At 41.8% G+C, this 16,922-nt stretch overlaps 1 protein-coding gene across 2 annotated transcripts; it reads right to left on the bottom strand.

Moving 5' to 3' along the window:
* Positions 1-264: 264 nt before the first annotated feature.
* Positions 265-16,493, bottom strand: PRPF18 (pre-mRNA processing factor 18). Of its 2 annotated transcripts, XM_038154027.1 has the most exons (11): positions 16,356-16,493; positions 14,991-15,068; positions 14,830-14,856; positions 12,017-12,121; positions 10,659-10,772; positions 8,695-8,841; positions 6,938-7,006; positions 6,052-6,192; positions 5,553-5,624; positions 3,211-3,366; positions 265-901 (listed from the first exon to the last, which is right to left on the bottom strand). In XM_038154027.1, the coding sequence occupies exons 1-11, from the start codon at positions 16,419-16,421 to the stop codon at positions 821-823; spliced, it is 1,056 nt and encodes a 351-aa protein (XP_038009955.1). In that variant the 5' UTR covers positions 16,422-16,493; the 3' UTR covers positions 265-820. The 2 variants fall into 2 exon arrangements, with proteins under 2 accessions (XP_038009955.1, XP_038009956.1); XM_038154028.1 differs by lacking the exon at positions 14,830-14,856.
* Positions 16,494-16,922: the final 429 nt, after the last annotated feature.

Genomic DNA, 16,922 nt, shown 5'->3' with positions numbered 1-16,922 from the left:
ATTCCCAGTCAGGATACACAATGGTAAAGATTTGTGGCTGCTAGAAATGCTGTTCATGGTCATGGGAGGTCCTAATTATTTTCTCTGCAATGCCCAGCAGATTGAAAATTTTCTCCAGATGTATAAAAATGGAATTTGAAAGCCTCAAGAGCCATGAGATTACTTCCCCCAAGCCCAGAAGGTTTATATTAAAAATGTTGTTACCAAAAAAAAAAAAAAGCCAAATCAGATGCATTCAAGATCAAAAACTCTTTGCACTGAGGCTGAGAAATATATAAACTTTTTTTTTATTCCTGATAAATACCACATGAAAGATTAGCCAATAAAGTCTTTATATTTACAGAAATAACCAAGATTCAGATTCAACTGCTTCCCTCTAATCACATCCCCACATCAGTCTCCAATGCAAAAGCAGCCAAAAAAAGCTCCACATATGCTCCTTGCAGGGCTGAGACTCACCTAAAGCTCTAAAATATGGGAATCACTTCAATCTGCACAGTTCCCCGAATAACAAACTGAAATAAAAGCAGTTGTCATGTGCCTTGACCCTTGGTCATTGTCTTGGTCTCAAACTCTTCAACACCCATCCCTCTGCTGTACATTGGATGTGTTCAACAGAAAGCAGAGATTTCAAAATCAACCTAAATAAGTGGGGCTTGAAAAAAGGAAGCTGTAAAAAAATAAAAAAAAAACCTCCTTTCTGCTTTTTTTTTTTTCTGCAAAGCCCACCCTGAGGTCTTGTTGGTGTCCAGGCTCAAAGTCTTCCATCCTCTGAGTGCTGGAGCCCCAAATGTGAGTCCCTCCCTGAGCCCGCAGAGGCTCACAGCGCGTTGTACTCCACACATTTGGATGGGTCTGTCGGGAAGTGCTTCTGGCAAATGGTCATGAGCCTCTTCAGCCCCTAGGAATTAACAAAACAAGGACAATTCTGTAATAAGGCTGCAGCTGTTGAACAAATTTGTTATTAAGCTTAACAAGAAGAATTAAAAAGAAAAGACTTTTATTATTATTTTGAGGTTGGGATTTTTATTTTGGGAGTTATTTTGTTTAAAGTTTGAGGTTCTCTTCAATAGTAGAGGAGTTTGTGGCATAATCAAAAAGGTTTCGATCCCACCTGTAAGATTCACAGTGAAGGATCACAGCAATTCTTTAATCCCTCTTTATCACAAAGGGAACAAATGATATCATAATTAAAGATATTTACAATAAATCTGAATATCAAAATTAATTCTAAGGAGCAAAAGGCAATTTCAAAACAAGCTGCAGAGCCAAGGCAAGAACCAAACACTTCTCAGGAGGAGAACTGTGGACACAGGATATCACAGAGGCAAACTGAAGCAATCAAGGAGAAAGGCAGAATGTGGACTTTTCAGTTCTTTCAAGGCATCAGTTGCCAAAAACCAACATGACAGGAACCCTGTGATTATTCTCTTTCAAGTCACACAGAGAAGTCTAACAAAGAAGAAAGCCAGCTGCTGTGGTGGAAGTGCAATTTAGCAGTGACACTGTACTCCAAGATGGCAGAATCATGTCCCTGTCGTGAGACTCTCCTCATGGAAGGCAGCTCCTCACTCAGGGAAAAATGATTCACCAGGATGATGCTTTGGCCTTCCTAATGCAGGCAAGTATGGAAAGTCTGTGCCAGCACCATAAAGACTCCTGGTTTGGGATGTTCTCACTCCAGAGAGCTGCCATCAGGAACAAGTTCACTTCCTGCAGCTGCTGGGAGCACGGGTAATACATATCCCATGCTCCAGTTTGAACCAACTTGTCAAACAAGAGATCCAATATCCATCAAGATGAAGAACATACACGTTTAAAGCCAACTTTGTCTTGGTGCTGCAGTGAGGTGAGTAATTTAGAAGCAGAGGTATGAAATTCCCAGTGGGAACATGAACTCAAGGATTTCCTTGGCCAACAGAGGAAGCCCCAAAAGCAGAGAAGGGACAAACTGGGGAATTCACACACATCTTCCACAATGTTGTGCTATGCTAAGAAAGACCAAGCAACACTCCAGAGTAGAGATCCTTCTGCTCCAGGAGTGGCAAACGGACAGAGAAAGCCAATTACTGAGCAGCCTGGTCTGGAAGCTCCCCTGCCAGGGGAGCTGGAACTTGATAGTCTTTGAAGGTCTCTTTCAATACAAACCATTCTGTGATTCTAGGAATTATTCACCATTATGACACATGGATTAACACAGACCACAACAACATTATTTAGTTTAAAACTATTTCATCCATTAAATACTTCCAAGCATAACTGGAGCCTGTCTCTGAAGATGCATAATCCAATTTTCATGCCAATTTTCACCTTACAAAATAATTGGTCATATTTAATTTGTTGTCTCTGTGAGTGTCTGGAGGCCCCTGTGACTTCACAATGATATTTTTTCAGGTTATGCTATTAAAAACCAGAGTTGAGGAGAAACCAAAGGTTCTATCTGCAGCCCAAATATAGAGAGACTCAGAGCAGAAGGGGAAGCTGCATTTTGCAAGAAATTTCCTTGCAGACATCTGCAGCTGAAAAGCAACAGGAGTCCTGCTGCTGAAGAAGGAAGACATTTATAAACCTCCCCTGCCAGGAGCTCTGAGCTCCATGATGCTGCTCCGGAGGCTTCAGAGTTAACACAGAAGGTTTTTTATCTCAATGAAACTGCAACTGTCACATTTAAGAACACCAGGAGAGAAGGCTTGTTTCCTCAGACCTGTCCACCCACTGTGTTGAAAGGACAGAGTAGAAAAACAGCACTGCTACTATTTCCACAACCAGAAGTCCACATGAGTATGAAGATGCCCAGAAGGAACTAAACCAGGAATTTTGAGCCCAAATTCCTGAACTCATTAATGAATGCATTTATCTAGTTGCAGAAATAGTCAGTAGGACTGAATTTTACAGTATTAAAATCTGTGCATATTTAAAACACGAGCTAAGCGGTGAGAGGCCTCAGGAGAATCAAGCCTGTCTTGACAGCTGCTTTGGTGTCCATGCAGGATCACAGCAGCTCAGAAAAACCCATCAGACTGCTCCTGGCCCAGCACTGAAGAGCCCCCAGGTCCAAGATGAGCTACTGTTAATTAGACATATACAAATTCTTGACACAAACTAAACCTGTCCATTTCTGGGACCCTTTGACCACATCACCTGCCAGGGACGTTTCTCAAAGGTCCCCCTGCACAAGCAGACCTGTTGGATGTCCAAAGCTGCCATTACCTGGATGTATTTCCTTTGAGTTTCATCGTTGAGCACGTGGGCCACGTGCTTGGAGAAGATCTTCTCGCGGCCCGTCCGCGCGTGGATGCCGACCATGGTGACGCCGATGGGCCAGGGGGCGTTGCCAATGGCCATCTGCAGATAGGCATCGTTGGCCTGCAGAGGGAAGGGCGTCACTGAGCACCACAGCAGCAGCACCACACGAAGCATCTGTGCGCTGCCAGGGGCAGTCAAAACCCCGTTCCGGTGTCCCTGATCTGCTGGCACTGCACGGTGACAACCAACTGCACCACGCACCTTCCCACGTGGGACCCCGAGGGAAGCTTCATAAGAGACTTTCCCTCATGGAAAAAGAAAGAACTGGAGAAGGCAGTCTGCTTATCTTGACCAAAACTAAGGTTTACTGGGATTATTTTCAACTCAACCATCTCTGGTTAAATGAGGTTACATTTGTGACCATGCTTAAGGCCAGAGCAGTAGCAGCAATAAATCAATCAGGAATTTCCCCATCAAGAGTGCAGATCCTGTTTTAAAGCTGTAACAGACAACATTCCTGGGGAAAAACAGGGATAAAACTCAAAGGGAAAATTAATAGAAAGAAAGGCAGAAAGGAAGAGAAATACAGAGCTTAAAAAAACCCAACATAACAACTGAGAACCAGCAAGTGACAGATACAATTACAGAAAAATCCTGAAGGACGTGGAACAGGACATTCCTTCTCTATTAGAGAGCAGCTACAACTCGCTGATAAAGAGTTCATTTATCACCTCCTATTCAGAAACAGGACAATAAGAAGCAGCAATCATGACCCGTGGGTGCAGATTCTTTCCAGCTAGCACTGTACAAACTGGGAGGTGAATAATGAACAAGGAAGGGGTGGCAGACAGACCCAAAAGCAAATCTGAAGAGAGGACAGAGCTTAGTCATCACCTGCACGAGGCAGAATCTGAACAGTCTTAGTCAAATACCAACTTGCTGACTTAAATATTTTGTGATTTGTGATATTTTGTGATGAAACAGTGTGTGAACAGGCAATTAAAGACCCTCGCAGGACTGTCACAACAGGGTTAATTAAGGCTGAGTGGACAACTTGCATTCTGGCATTTGCCTGCTGTCAACATGTTGATTTCAAAATTAAAATCTCCCAAACTTTTCAACTAACAAAGCAGCAAGAGTTTGTGCTGACAGTGTTCACCAGGGTTCACAAAGAAAGCAGCAGGCAAAAAGTGACAGAAGACCAGAGCAGGCAAAAAGAGGCAAGTCTTCCAGAAAGTAAAATTGAAAAGGATTTATCTGTAAAAGTATTAGCCTAATGTAAAAAAGCAAAAAAAACCCCAACAAAACATCCAAATGTGTACTCAAGTCATCCAAAATCTCTGTGAAGTTTACTAAAAGGCAAGAGTACCTCCAGGAGGGAGCAGCACTGCTGATTAACCCAGAGATACCCCACATTCCTGCATGCTTATTAGTTTGAGAAGGTATTGGAAAGGGAATTTCCACATAATGATGACAACCAAGAGAAAAAAAATGCTTCAAAATAAAATCCCACTATCATACATCCCACATGTTCAGTTCTGCTTCCAAATGATTTGGATTAAATTTGCCTTAGGCCATATAAAGTTTTTTTCAGCATCAAAAGCAGGTTTGCTTGCTTACTTGACAAATTATGCCAAATCCTCACAAGAATAGTAAGAAATACTAAAAATTTAAAGGCAAAAGACAGCTCAGTTTTCTCTGCATATACAAGCTGCTTCAGCAAATGCTATTGGTATTTCAGTTTCACTTCTGAAGGCAGCTACAAATAAAACCTAATACTGTCTTTGATCTTGTGTCCCAAAGTACTTCTGCCTCTTGCAGTGAGCAGACTTCTTCCAAAAAATCTCCTCATTAACTCACCTCAACCTTACCAGGCCACAAGTGTAGACAAAGAAAGGGACAGTGCCTCATATTCAATAACTCAGTTTGCCTCAATTAATTCCTAATTAATTAATCATCAACACCCTATTACTATTCAATACCTTCATTTAGCCTTAGAACATCAGGTTTCCCCTTGAGGAATGCCTCTGCAACTTAATGTACCCATCTCTGAGAAAAATTTTCTTCATGTTTACAAAGCTCTGCAGTTTCATGAACCTCAGAAGATCTTCTGTTGGGCTGTGGATAAAACTAGAGCCTGACATTTCACAGCCATTTTTCATTTTGTTGGGATAGATGTTGTATTTCCAGCTATGCATCTTAAAAATTAAAAAAAAAAAAAAAAAGGGAATGCTGAAGCAATAAACTCAACCTTTTGCAATCAGACAGCGTGAACATGACAAAAGGAAAAGCACAAACAAACGTACCTTCACGTATTCTCTTTGCAACATAAATTTAATAATATCTGTTATTGATTCTTTGATGTCTGCAGGAAGTGTCTACAGGAGAGAGGGGAAAGAAAGAAAATATTTACTCCAGAACAGCAGCTCAGGAAAATCATCTTACTCAGCATTTATGCAAAGTTTAGCAACTACCCTTGCTTGAGGAGTTTCACAAAGGAAAATATGTTCATTATTCAGATGCAGGATCTAAAGAGGAGAGGTTAAGTGGTTACACCTGGTAGCTGATGGCAAAGTGCAAAATGCAACCTCAATTTTCTGTCATGTTTGCAACCCAGGGAGCAGGTGCTGCTTTAAACAGCTGGAAAAGCAGCCAGTGGGCTGATTCCACTGATTGAGATCAAGTCAGAGCTGGGTGTCAGGAGCTCCAGACACAGAAACTGTCACCAATTCACTTATCCCCTCTCCTGGAAAGGGCCCTGATGCTGGCACTTGGAAAGCAAAGAGGCATTTAGAGGTGGTTCACCCTTTTGCGGAGCTTCCTGAAGAGCGGCCGCAGGTAGGACTCGGTCTGTTTCTGAGTGGCGCTGTTCAGCTTCCCCTGCACGCCCCGTTTCACGTAGTCCTCTCTGGCATTCAACTCCTTGGCCCAAACTCCCAGGAGGAACTGCAGGGAGCAAGCACATCTGTGTCGTGGTGCCATCTAGTGACTTCCCGGCATATCAGACACAACAGAGGGCTAAGCAAGGGAGGCAAAGGGAGGTTTTTTTGGAGAAATCTGAGTTAAGGTAAAACCTTTTTCAGAGGGATAGGCAAGGAAGGACAGGAACAACTCTCTTATCTTAAATGTGCACACACAAATTAAAGCTTCATCTCTTGCTGTGACTTAATTACCACAACAGTTCCACAGGCACTGGCTGACTCAGCTGAGAGGCAACACAGGTTTCTTGCCAGGAAACAAGGAAACAATTTCCTGCCATCCACTCGAACCTGTGGACTTCCTTAAAAACTCTCTAATTTCACTAGCAGTATTAGGTGACATTCCAATTCAGCTTGCACTGCTCCAAGGAAACTCCTCCAAAGGTCTGATGCCCCAGTAGCACACAGAGGCAACTACAGACAACTGCCTCAAATATCACATCAAAATCAAAACCGTATTTATTTTGTCTGGAAAAGCAGGACCAGATTTTGAAGAATGCTGCTCTCCCAAGAGCCCTTTCCCACATTTGGCACAAGTAACTGTTGTGACTAACAAAGGCTGTGGAGTGCCAAGCATTTCAAAAAACCCACATCTTACACAGAACATGTGACATTTTCCTCTCAAGCAGCTGAAACCCATCCTTCTATTCTTGAAATGTATCTGCATGGCAGTAATAATATGACACAACTAGAGAACAATTAGAGTTTGTTACCTTCAAGAACTTTGTTATGATGTCCATATCATAGTGATCATCACCCCGTCCCAAGGATTCTCCCAAAGCCTGGAACAGAGGGGAAAAAAGGGCCATTATTTCTACTCTGTCTAGTCTGCCAGCACCACCTCAGCAGAGCATGGTTCACTGCACCACCAACTGCAATAAATTCCACAAGATAATCCCAAACACTGGTCATGAAACTGCTACAAATGCTACTGAAATTCACTGATCTATTAAAAACATTTACATCACAATGGTAATATGATTATTTCTGGAAAGCCAATGCAACAGTAATTCTTCAGTCATTAACTACTAAATTATTGGCATAATTAGCACCTGTCTGACAGCACTGTATTAAGGGGAACTGTGGGTGCACTGCATTTTTTGAGATCCCCAAAGCCATCAATTAACCTAATTATTTTGCTATTTCAATTCTCTAATGTACTGGGGCTTTTTATCATTTAATTGCAACTGTGAATTTGAGGGAACAAATTTTTTAAAAAACCCAAAACCAAGCAACAAACCACAGAAAAAGCCCAGCTGTATGCTCCAATACTTTACCATCCTGCCAAAACCTCAAAACTGTAAATACTAACAGTAAGTTTTATAAACATTTTCCAGTAGGTATAGTTGGATTTATAATCTATTTCCATTGCCCTCATGTTTCCAAAGTGAGTTTTATTTTTAAAAATCTCCTAGATTTGGAGTCAAATTCAATGTAAGCCTTTATGCTCAAGGCAATGCAGCTAAAGTAATATAAAATTAAGACACCATGTTTTCAAACTTTTTAGAAAAAGATTGTTTGCATGGCTCAAACCAAGCCTGCCCTGCTACCACAAAAAGGGTTTTTTTGAGAAGTAATAAATATCAATAAAATTCAGGTCCAATACAACTGCTGCTATCCACTCTGGTAGTGCAGTTATTTTAAACCAGAACCCCTGGCACCATAATAAAAAACCCAGACTATTTCTCAATAATAATGTATTCAGTTCAGCTTTCAGTTATAAATCGTATTATTTCTTAAATACACTTTTGAAAGGATGTTATGAAGATTAACTCCTGCAAAGAGTTTTGAAGATTAAGGGTAAAAGTCTTCAGCTCAAGTTAATGTGCTTTGCAAAACTATTATCCTGAAATACCAGGTGCTGAATGCATTTCCTGGCACTCACTCTCCACTCACTCACACAAACACCACAGGATTCTTTCAGAACAGAGCAGCCATTTGCACTCAAGTTTTTGGGACACATTATGTCTTATATTTCCTGTGGTCCGCCTCCTTCTGATGCCTTTTTCTTTTCTTGTCCTAGATGTTTTCACATCAAACATTCTTTCTGTGTGTTTATTTTTCAGAGTCCTTCTTCCTTGTATAGGGAAAATTAATTGGTACTTGTTAATTGGACCTTATTACCCTCTCAAAAGGCTTTGGCATTTATGACCAGGTAATGTATTGGAATTAAATTCTCTACTTCTGAAATCCTGGAGAATGAATCTTTACTGCATCACTGTCTTTGCAGGCAACACCTGTCCCCTTTGGGATGAAGTGCTGTAAACAAAGGCCACTTGAGTTTTCACTTGACTCTTGCAGGCACCTACAGTGCAACTCCAGGCTTGGAAAGTGAAATTTTCTCCTTAAGAATACTTCAAAATGCCTAAGTCAGCTATTGAAAAGAAGACAACTTTGTCTAAACAATCCTGAAGCTTCCTCAGAGCAACACACTACATCTAACACCCCTTAGTTATGACCTATCCCATACCTCTAATTCTTCAATAGTAGTATTCTCCTCATGGACTTTCAGGTCATTCTGGGAGTCATCATCTCCTGCTTCTTGGCCACCCACAATTTCATTCAGATACTGCTGATCAATCTTATCCAAAGCAGCCTTCAGGTCATTTCTCAGGCCCTAGGGGAAAAAAAAAAAGACTGGTTTATAAAAAAACCCTCAAGTAAATAAAAGCAATTCAGTACTGTCACTGTGAGCATCTAACTTCTGTTTAAGGTGCAAATTCTGTAAAAGCACACATAAGGGTTTAGTGTTGTTTGAATTTAACTGAACTCCAACAACAGTTTCTGCTTCAGCACTTAACAAAAAAGCAGGTGCATGAACTTCTCAAGCGCTCATCCCTACGAAAAATACTTTTTACAGTATTTTCACCAAAAAAAAAAAGCCTGGAGAACAGAATCAGCCTCTAGGGCTTTCTTCAAGTCATTTGCTCCAAGCAATATACTGAACCACCCCAAAACAAATGAAAACCAGACCATAACCATCATCAGCTCTACAAGTCTTCACATCTGCCCTGAAAAAAAGCTGTAAATAAGTCTCACTCCTTCACTGCCAGACATAAAACAATAATGTTGTTTCCTTTTATTACAAATTATTTAAACAGAGCAGAATGTTTTATTATATATTCACTGCTTAAAACCCTCAACTTTCGAAGAGGTGACTAAAAAAAGCAGAATCAGTTTAAAACCATATATAAAGTTAAAAGGTTCTTTCAAATAGAACACAAAACTCATCTTAACCACAGTTGAAGATTTGCCTTCTCATCTTGAGACATAAAATATACAGCTCTATAAAGGAGTATGACATTTCTTACCCTCAGATAAATTCAGCCACTCCACAGGGACTGGATATTCCCAGTTACTTCCCCTCTTCCATCATCATACTTTAGCTGTCTGGAGCATTTCTATTAATCATTTAGTTATTCTAAAAATGTCTGAACCACAAGGCTGATTGACTAAGCAACATGCAGAATCCCCCTAGACAGCAGGAGGAGTGTCTGAAACATGAAACAAAAATCCAGCACAACCCTATTTATGGGCTCTCCATTTCCTAATCCTGCTCCTGTCATCAATGTCACTGGAGGGGAAGCTTTCATTAGCAGAGCTTTTATTTCTAGATCTGTTTCTTTTTATTTTAAAGACTAGGAGAGGAAAGGGCTTTCCTTTTATGGGCAGCCCCAGGAAAGACATTTAAAACAATTCAGTTTGCCACAAATGAGGGAATAAAATGCAAATTGTCACTCTGTTAGTAAGGCTGTAAATTTGGTTAACAGTGAATGCAAAACAAACCTCAATTGTATCTCCTCACTTAACTGATCATTCCTTAAGACAAAATGAATACATTAATTATATCTTCAAGTCAGTTTTTGAGCTGATGGCTACTTCAAAGGGAAGGGGGGAAAATGATACTTCCGTAACAAGTTATAGCTCTGGAATCCAAGGATTTGAAAAATCATTTATATCCCAGAGAGACAGTATGCAGTCCTGCTCTTACTTAGCTGTTCCTCCTCAGGGTGCACATAATCACAAACAGAGGATTATTTTAACAGTAAATAACTGTTCTCTGCTCATTAAAAAGCAGGGGCAGAACAAGCTGGGGTATTAATGCCACCTGATGGCCCCTTTCCAAATGACAAAGGCCTGATAAGTTTCCAGGGCTGAACTCTGTAACTTAATTGCAATTGTGCACAAAACTCTGATATTTAACATAGTTCCTCGGGAAAAAACAAAACAAAACAAAATAAAACAAAAATTAAAAAAAAATTTAAAAAAAAACCCAAAACCAAAAAGCAAACAAAAACAAAAACACAAGAGCCCATATTCTCTTTGCTGTCTCTTGCCCCCTCCTCCTGAAAATTAACAGTTACTGGAAATTATTTTCAGTGACTTTTCTAGGGTTATTTATACCATGAATAAGTAACTAAGAGCCAGGCTTACCTTGTTCACTTCAGGTGCAAGAATTTCTATCTTCCTCAGACGTTGAAATGCATCATAATCTGTTTCTCCAAACAGCCTGATGGGCTCTCCCCTCTCTCGTAACCTCCTGATAACCTGAAAAGAATCAAAGCACTCCCTGAAGCATAAAGGAAGCAAAATAAAATCCAGAATGACAGATTTATTTACTTTGCTTAGAATAACAAGCTGAGCTGGACTGGAGAGGAAATGGCAATATTTTAAGCAGTCAAAAAATGTTCCAGACACTTTACAATCTAAATATAAAATTCCCACGGTATTTCAGTGAAAGGTCATTCCAGATATTACTGATCCAATTTTTGCATAAAATCCCAGGCTGTTTGATACAGCCAAACTTCCTCCTGCTCTGACTTGTTCAAACAAATACACAAAAATCATCCCTCTGGCAGAGCTTAAAAACCACTTTCAAAATCACAAAGGAACTTGACAATAATCTCACTCACCTATTTGTCTTGGCAATACAAATACAAACTGGGCTGCAGGTTGTCCCAGCACAGCTACGAGACGATCTGCTGAAAACCCCCACGTTAAGCATTTGGGAAATATCAAGTCCCAAAATCTAATGGGACAGTTACTTTATAAGTAGATATAACAGAAATGAAAAAGCCTCCCTCAACTTGATTCAAACCTCAAACCAAACAGAAAACCAACAACCCCCATTACGAGTCCTGCAAAAACCTGAATATCCTGACCAGTTAAGGGGCGGTGTGACATGCTCGGATGACCTCAGCTGTGAATTTAAGTATTTCCAAAATTAGAGTGTATTCTGTACTTCTGAACTTCCTGCTTCAGCTTTGGGGTGTGGATCTGTTGGTGAACTTAAATCCACATAGGCATTTTTATCTTTAGAAAAGGCAAAGAACATCCCAGCTGCTCTGGCTTTAGGACTGTTTCTTCTAGAGGCTAAGGTGAACTTCCACAACTTGATCTTCAAATTTGTGCTCAGACCAACAAGTTACAAAGAAAAGAAGCTCAGGGAAAAGTAAATCTTGGGAAAAGTCAGCATGCTATCTTCAGTGCTATCCAAGAATAATGCTGATATTCAGGGTATCTCTCTGAAAGAGCTGTAAAATGCTATAAAACATCTGTGTAAATCCCTGTGACAGAGAGGCTCTACATCTGCACCTCCCTATGCATTCAACTGGACAGCAGAGCCCTGATAAGCAAAGATGATCATTAACTGCTGACTGCAAAAATGGAAGCTTATTAATAAATAAAACTGCCATGAAAAGTACAGTTCACTGGATGAAACCGCCCTAACAAGAAATTTCAGGTGCATTTGCTGTAAACTCGAGGAGTCAGTTTATGGTTTTTCATTTTACCTCCTGTCTGGAAAGAGTCATTGGTAACTTTTCCTCTGCCAGTTCGAGTTCCAGCACTGGATTTGATGTAGCCAGTGGTTTCTCCTCCTCTTCCTGCTGCTGTACCTACATTTGACAGACAAAGTTACTCATGTGCAATGGAAACAAACCCACATATTAACGTGAAACGATGGCAAGGTACAGAACTCTGGAACACAGACCTTAGTATGACAATATAAACCTTTAGTTTCATAGTTTTATGGTCCATAATTGCATCTCACAAAACAATAAAACACTTCTAACACTTCTGCAGGTTGCAGGAAGCACTCTCTCCAGCAAACAGAAAGGACAATCGCTGAAGTTTGGCTGTCACTAGAGCAGGCAGATGTCAGCACTGGTGCCAAAAATAACAAAACCACCCTCTGCCTGTTGATTCCTGCCCCTGTTCCATCCTTCCTACCCATGCATGACCATTTGCATCAATGTGTGATGAACCAGAAAGGGGGAAATTATTAAAAAGAAAACACTCTGACAAACACAAATACTGGTACTGTTCCCAGCCTGCTTCACTTCCTCATCCAGCTCCCAGCACATGCACAGAAGGAGAGGAAGGAAAACCCCAGAGCAGGGTGAGAGTGGAGCTGCCTCCTCCAGGGTCAGGGTCAGTTACAGTGTTCATTACCTGCAGCTTCAGCAAGCTGAGCACAGTTAGCAGTGAGCCACGGTTTCTGATGGGTTTTGAGAGGAAATGCAGCTCTCCAGCCTTGTTTCAGGTAATGAACCTCTCTAACAACCCTGCCAGATTCTTACAGGTAAAAAAAACAACAAAACAAAAAAGACACAACTCCTCATAGGAACAGGATATCTTTAACAACTCCTCTTAGTCTAAAAGAAGGTCTCTGAATCAAAGAGAGCATTCCTTCTTCATTATTCAGTATTTTAATAATGCAAAACAACTCCTTGATCAAAGTAACTTTGAGACAGCAGCCATGTAACTACAGCTCCCTGTATAAGCTCAAATTCAACACTTCTGACAGCAGGAGCAGACTGCTGCTGGTATTATTCCTATAATAAGGAAACCTCTTTAGTGCTCACTCATATCTTGCTTATTCTTAATTGATTTCCTTTCTGTATTTGCTAAAAGGGAAACAATCCAAAGAATGCTAGAGCAGCCTGCAGCATTCCCTCTGCATGGGCAAGCTGTATTTGGGTTGATCAATCTGAGGAAAGTAATGGACAGAAGTTTTTTTATTTTTATTTTTAATAGGCTTTTTATTCTTTCAGGACACAGTGCCAGCCTTGCTCAGGTGTCACTGTGACTCCATGTGGCTGGCAGGATCCACCCCGGGGCTTCAGCTACAAGATTCAGCAATTTCAGATGTACAAATCTACATTCAATGCTGTATTAGCAAGCACAGAAAAAAATCAATCCTACAAGTACAGATGTTTGGAATGAACAAGGGAAAGACAATTAAATCAATGTTTAACACATAAAGAGAGGGGGAAATAAAATTTCCATCAATGCAGGGAAGGAGGAATTGGCAGGGGACAGAAAATATGGAAGAAGGTGTAATTTTTTTAAAAAATATAGTCCCAGAGAAAAAGGATACATACAAATTTTAACTTACAAACATTCTTGAAATCATAAAGAGGTAGCAGCACTGGAAGAAAAGATTTGATCCATTCTGTCAGCTGGACTCCAAGTTATAAGCAGAATCTCTACCACTGTTACTTTGTTTCAGTGCTTTCTTAAAGCAAGTAAATTATTCCAACTTATTAAGTCTAAGCAAAGTAAAAAAAGCACCTGCATTTAAAAGGAAATCAGTCTGTGTTCCATGTCTCATTAACAGAGTAAAGAACCAACGCAGAAATCTGGGAGGCTCTAAAAAGATACTAAATTTAACAAAGTAACTTATTTTAAAACCATTGTCAGGGTTGCATTTCACACCCAAACCGGGGCTGCAGCAGCACAGGTAACCCCACTTTATCCACATCAGGTTGTGAAGAATTCAAGCTAATGCTCCAAAGGCAGCCATTTGCCCTGGGAAGAGCAGCTGGATTCACAGAGCTTTCCCATGGCTTTAGGCTGCGCGTTCCCAGAATCGTTTTGGCACTGATGCTCAAATGTGCACAAACAGATCAAGGTTTCAGAATAAGTCACTAACTGGGTAAAGGTCACTTGAAAACAAAGCTCCCATTTGTGCCCTTCAACAGCAAACGAGATTATGAAACTGTCCTCCCCAGGGAATGCATCCCCCCTCCCAGACACCCCGTCAGGCAGGCAGGCAGGCACACACACTTGTAAAAGACAACAACATTCTTTCCATTTCAGGAAACTCTTGCCCTGACACCATGACAAGGCAGATAAAGCCTTCCAGATCACCCATTTGTTGCAAAAAGCACCCCAGGTTACCAATTGTTTCTAATATTTTGCCAGCAAGAACATAAGTGCTGTTGTTGCACAGCTCCAGTGCTGGGTGGTTAATGGCCAAAACCCAAATACAAATTTAGGAGAGTTGGCAGATCTTTTTGATGCACACCCATACTGATTTCTTCTGGACATTTTGACAATGAAGATCGGATAAAGTTATCCAAATGTATCCATTTTTCTCAATAGGGGAGGAAGGTGGCTGTATCAGATCCAATGTTCATGCCTAACAGCACAATTTAAGAAGAAAGGAAGACAAGCTTTGATCCCGAGCCACTTCATGCTTTCCACAGATAAAAACAAACAAACAAAAAAAGAAACAAAAGCCAAACCATAACACAAACTTAAGTAGCTGTATGTCATGCATATCTTTTCCTGCTTTGAAAATGGTTTTGGAAAGTCATACCTCTCCAGGTGGCTTCTCATTTACAGGCTAATGTATAACATTAACAGATTGAACAAAGAACAACAATTATCATTAACAACATTGATATTGTTGATTAAAAAAAAAAAAAAAAGCAGACTTCAAAATAAACACACCAAGTCCTGGAAGAACAATTTCCATACCTTGTAGCCACATCTCTGGAAGTAGGCCTCCTCTTCCTTTTTAGCTAACTCACTGCGTTTGAAATACTTCTTATTGCCCTGAAAGAGAGGAGAGTTGTAACCAGCTCACAGCTCTGCATGGTTGAGCAAAAATGGCTCAAACTTTCTTACTTGGCTTGATGAATTCAGCTACATCCTTTCCCAGAGATGCCTAGCTGGAAGCACCTCTGAAATCAGCAATATAGAGTTACTTTGCAGGATATACGTATAAGCAAAATTAAAAGTACAACGTGCTTGCCAGCACTTTAGAAAACCCAAGTTTTTTGTCATGTAAAGCTTCACTTCAGATGTGCACAACCAGGCCCAGGCTGTTTGGATGAATCATACCAAACACATCGTGTGATATAAAATCAATGAGGTGGGAGAGATCAACTTTATACACAGATTTTCATAAGCTTGCTTGGAGGAGCTTTGTAGAAATGTGCCTGAAAAAACATTCCAGACACACAACAGCTGGAACATGTGGTCACCCCAAAGCATTTTCCTTGATTAGTACAAACTACAACTTCTTCCTTCATGCTTTGCCTGACATACAACAGCCTCTGACTGCAGCTCCCTCCCTCAGCATCTGATGCCAAAACTCAACATTAGACACCCCTGAAAGGGGCTCTGCTGTACTGTGGGGTTTTTAGGTACACACCCTGCCCAGACCTTGCCTGGATATGGGGTTTTTAGGCACACAAACAGTGCTCACACCCTGCCCGGGTATGGGGTTTTCAGGCACACACACACAAAGCTCACACCCCCTGGATATGGGGTTTTGCCTGGATATGGGGTTTTCAGGCACACACACACTGTCAGACCCTGCCTGGATATGGGGTTTTCAGGCACACACACACAGTCAGACCCTGCCCGGATATGGGGTTTTGGGGCACACACACACTGTCAGACCCTGCCCGGATATGGGGTTTTCAGGCACACACCCACAATGTCACACCCTGCCCACGGGTATGGGGTTTTTGGGCACACACCCCTCACACGCAGCCCGGCTACGGGCAGAACGCGGCTGTGGGGAGGAAAGAAACCACACTGTTCACCAAAGCTCGCACTGACTTTTCACATCTCCCGGTGCCCGAAATAAACGAAACCAACCCCAAATCCCATGGAACACAGCGAGGCTGAAGCCAGGCTGCACCCCTGCCCCCAATCTCCTCCTGGCCCCGGCCCGATCCCATCCTGGCTCATCCCGGCTGTGGCAATCCCGGCCCTGGGCCGCTCCGCGCCCGCTTCCCCGGCCCATCCCGGGCCGCTCCCGCCTCACCCCCGCCGCCCTCCCCCGGGCCCACACCCCGGGCGGCTCCTGCTGTCCACGCCAGCCGCCCTCACCCCCAGGAGCTCCTTCTCCTCCAGCTGCTGGCGCTTCCTGCTGATCTCCCGCTTCAGGATGTCCATGGCGGCCTCGAGAAGTGCCACAGGAAAACAACACCGTCACTTCCGGGGAGGCCGCGCCGCCGCGCAGCGTCCCCTGGTGGCTGGGAGGAGCGGCGGGATGGGGCCGTGTCAGCCCCTTCTCCCGGTGACAAGTGGCAGCCGAGAGGAGACGGCCTCAGGCTGGGCCAGGAGACCTTTGGATTGGATATCAGGAAAGGTTTCTTCATTATCTATGTAGTTTCTTCATTATCTATGTAGTGTATCTATCTACTGTTGTGGGAAGCAGATTATTTAAAGTGATACACAGACAGTATAATGACAGTAATTATTAGACAGAGCCAAAATACAGCTGCTTTGTATCAAGGAATGTAGCAAAAGAGGTGGAATATGATTTTTACAGGGGTCTTTCCCCGTTTTAGTACAGCTGGTTTTACAAAAGGGTGCTTGACAGGTTCTTTAAAGAGAGTCTGCGTGCAATTTTCAGCTGTCTTCTCTGTTTAGTTTGAAAAATCTTTGGGGAAA

The sequence above is a fragment of the Motacilla alba genome, chromosome 1A (genome assembly GCF_015832195.1).
Source record: "Motacilla alba alba isolate MOTALB_02 chromosome 1A, Motacilla_alba_V1.0_pri, whole genome shotgun sequence".
In the NCBI taxonomy this organism is placed as follows: Eukaryota; Metazoa; Chordata; class Aves; order Passeriformes; family Motacillidae; genus Motacilla; species Motacilla alba.
The sequence above is the reverse complement of the archived record's forward strand: the minus strand, read 5'-3'. Positions and strand labels throughout refer to the sequence as shown.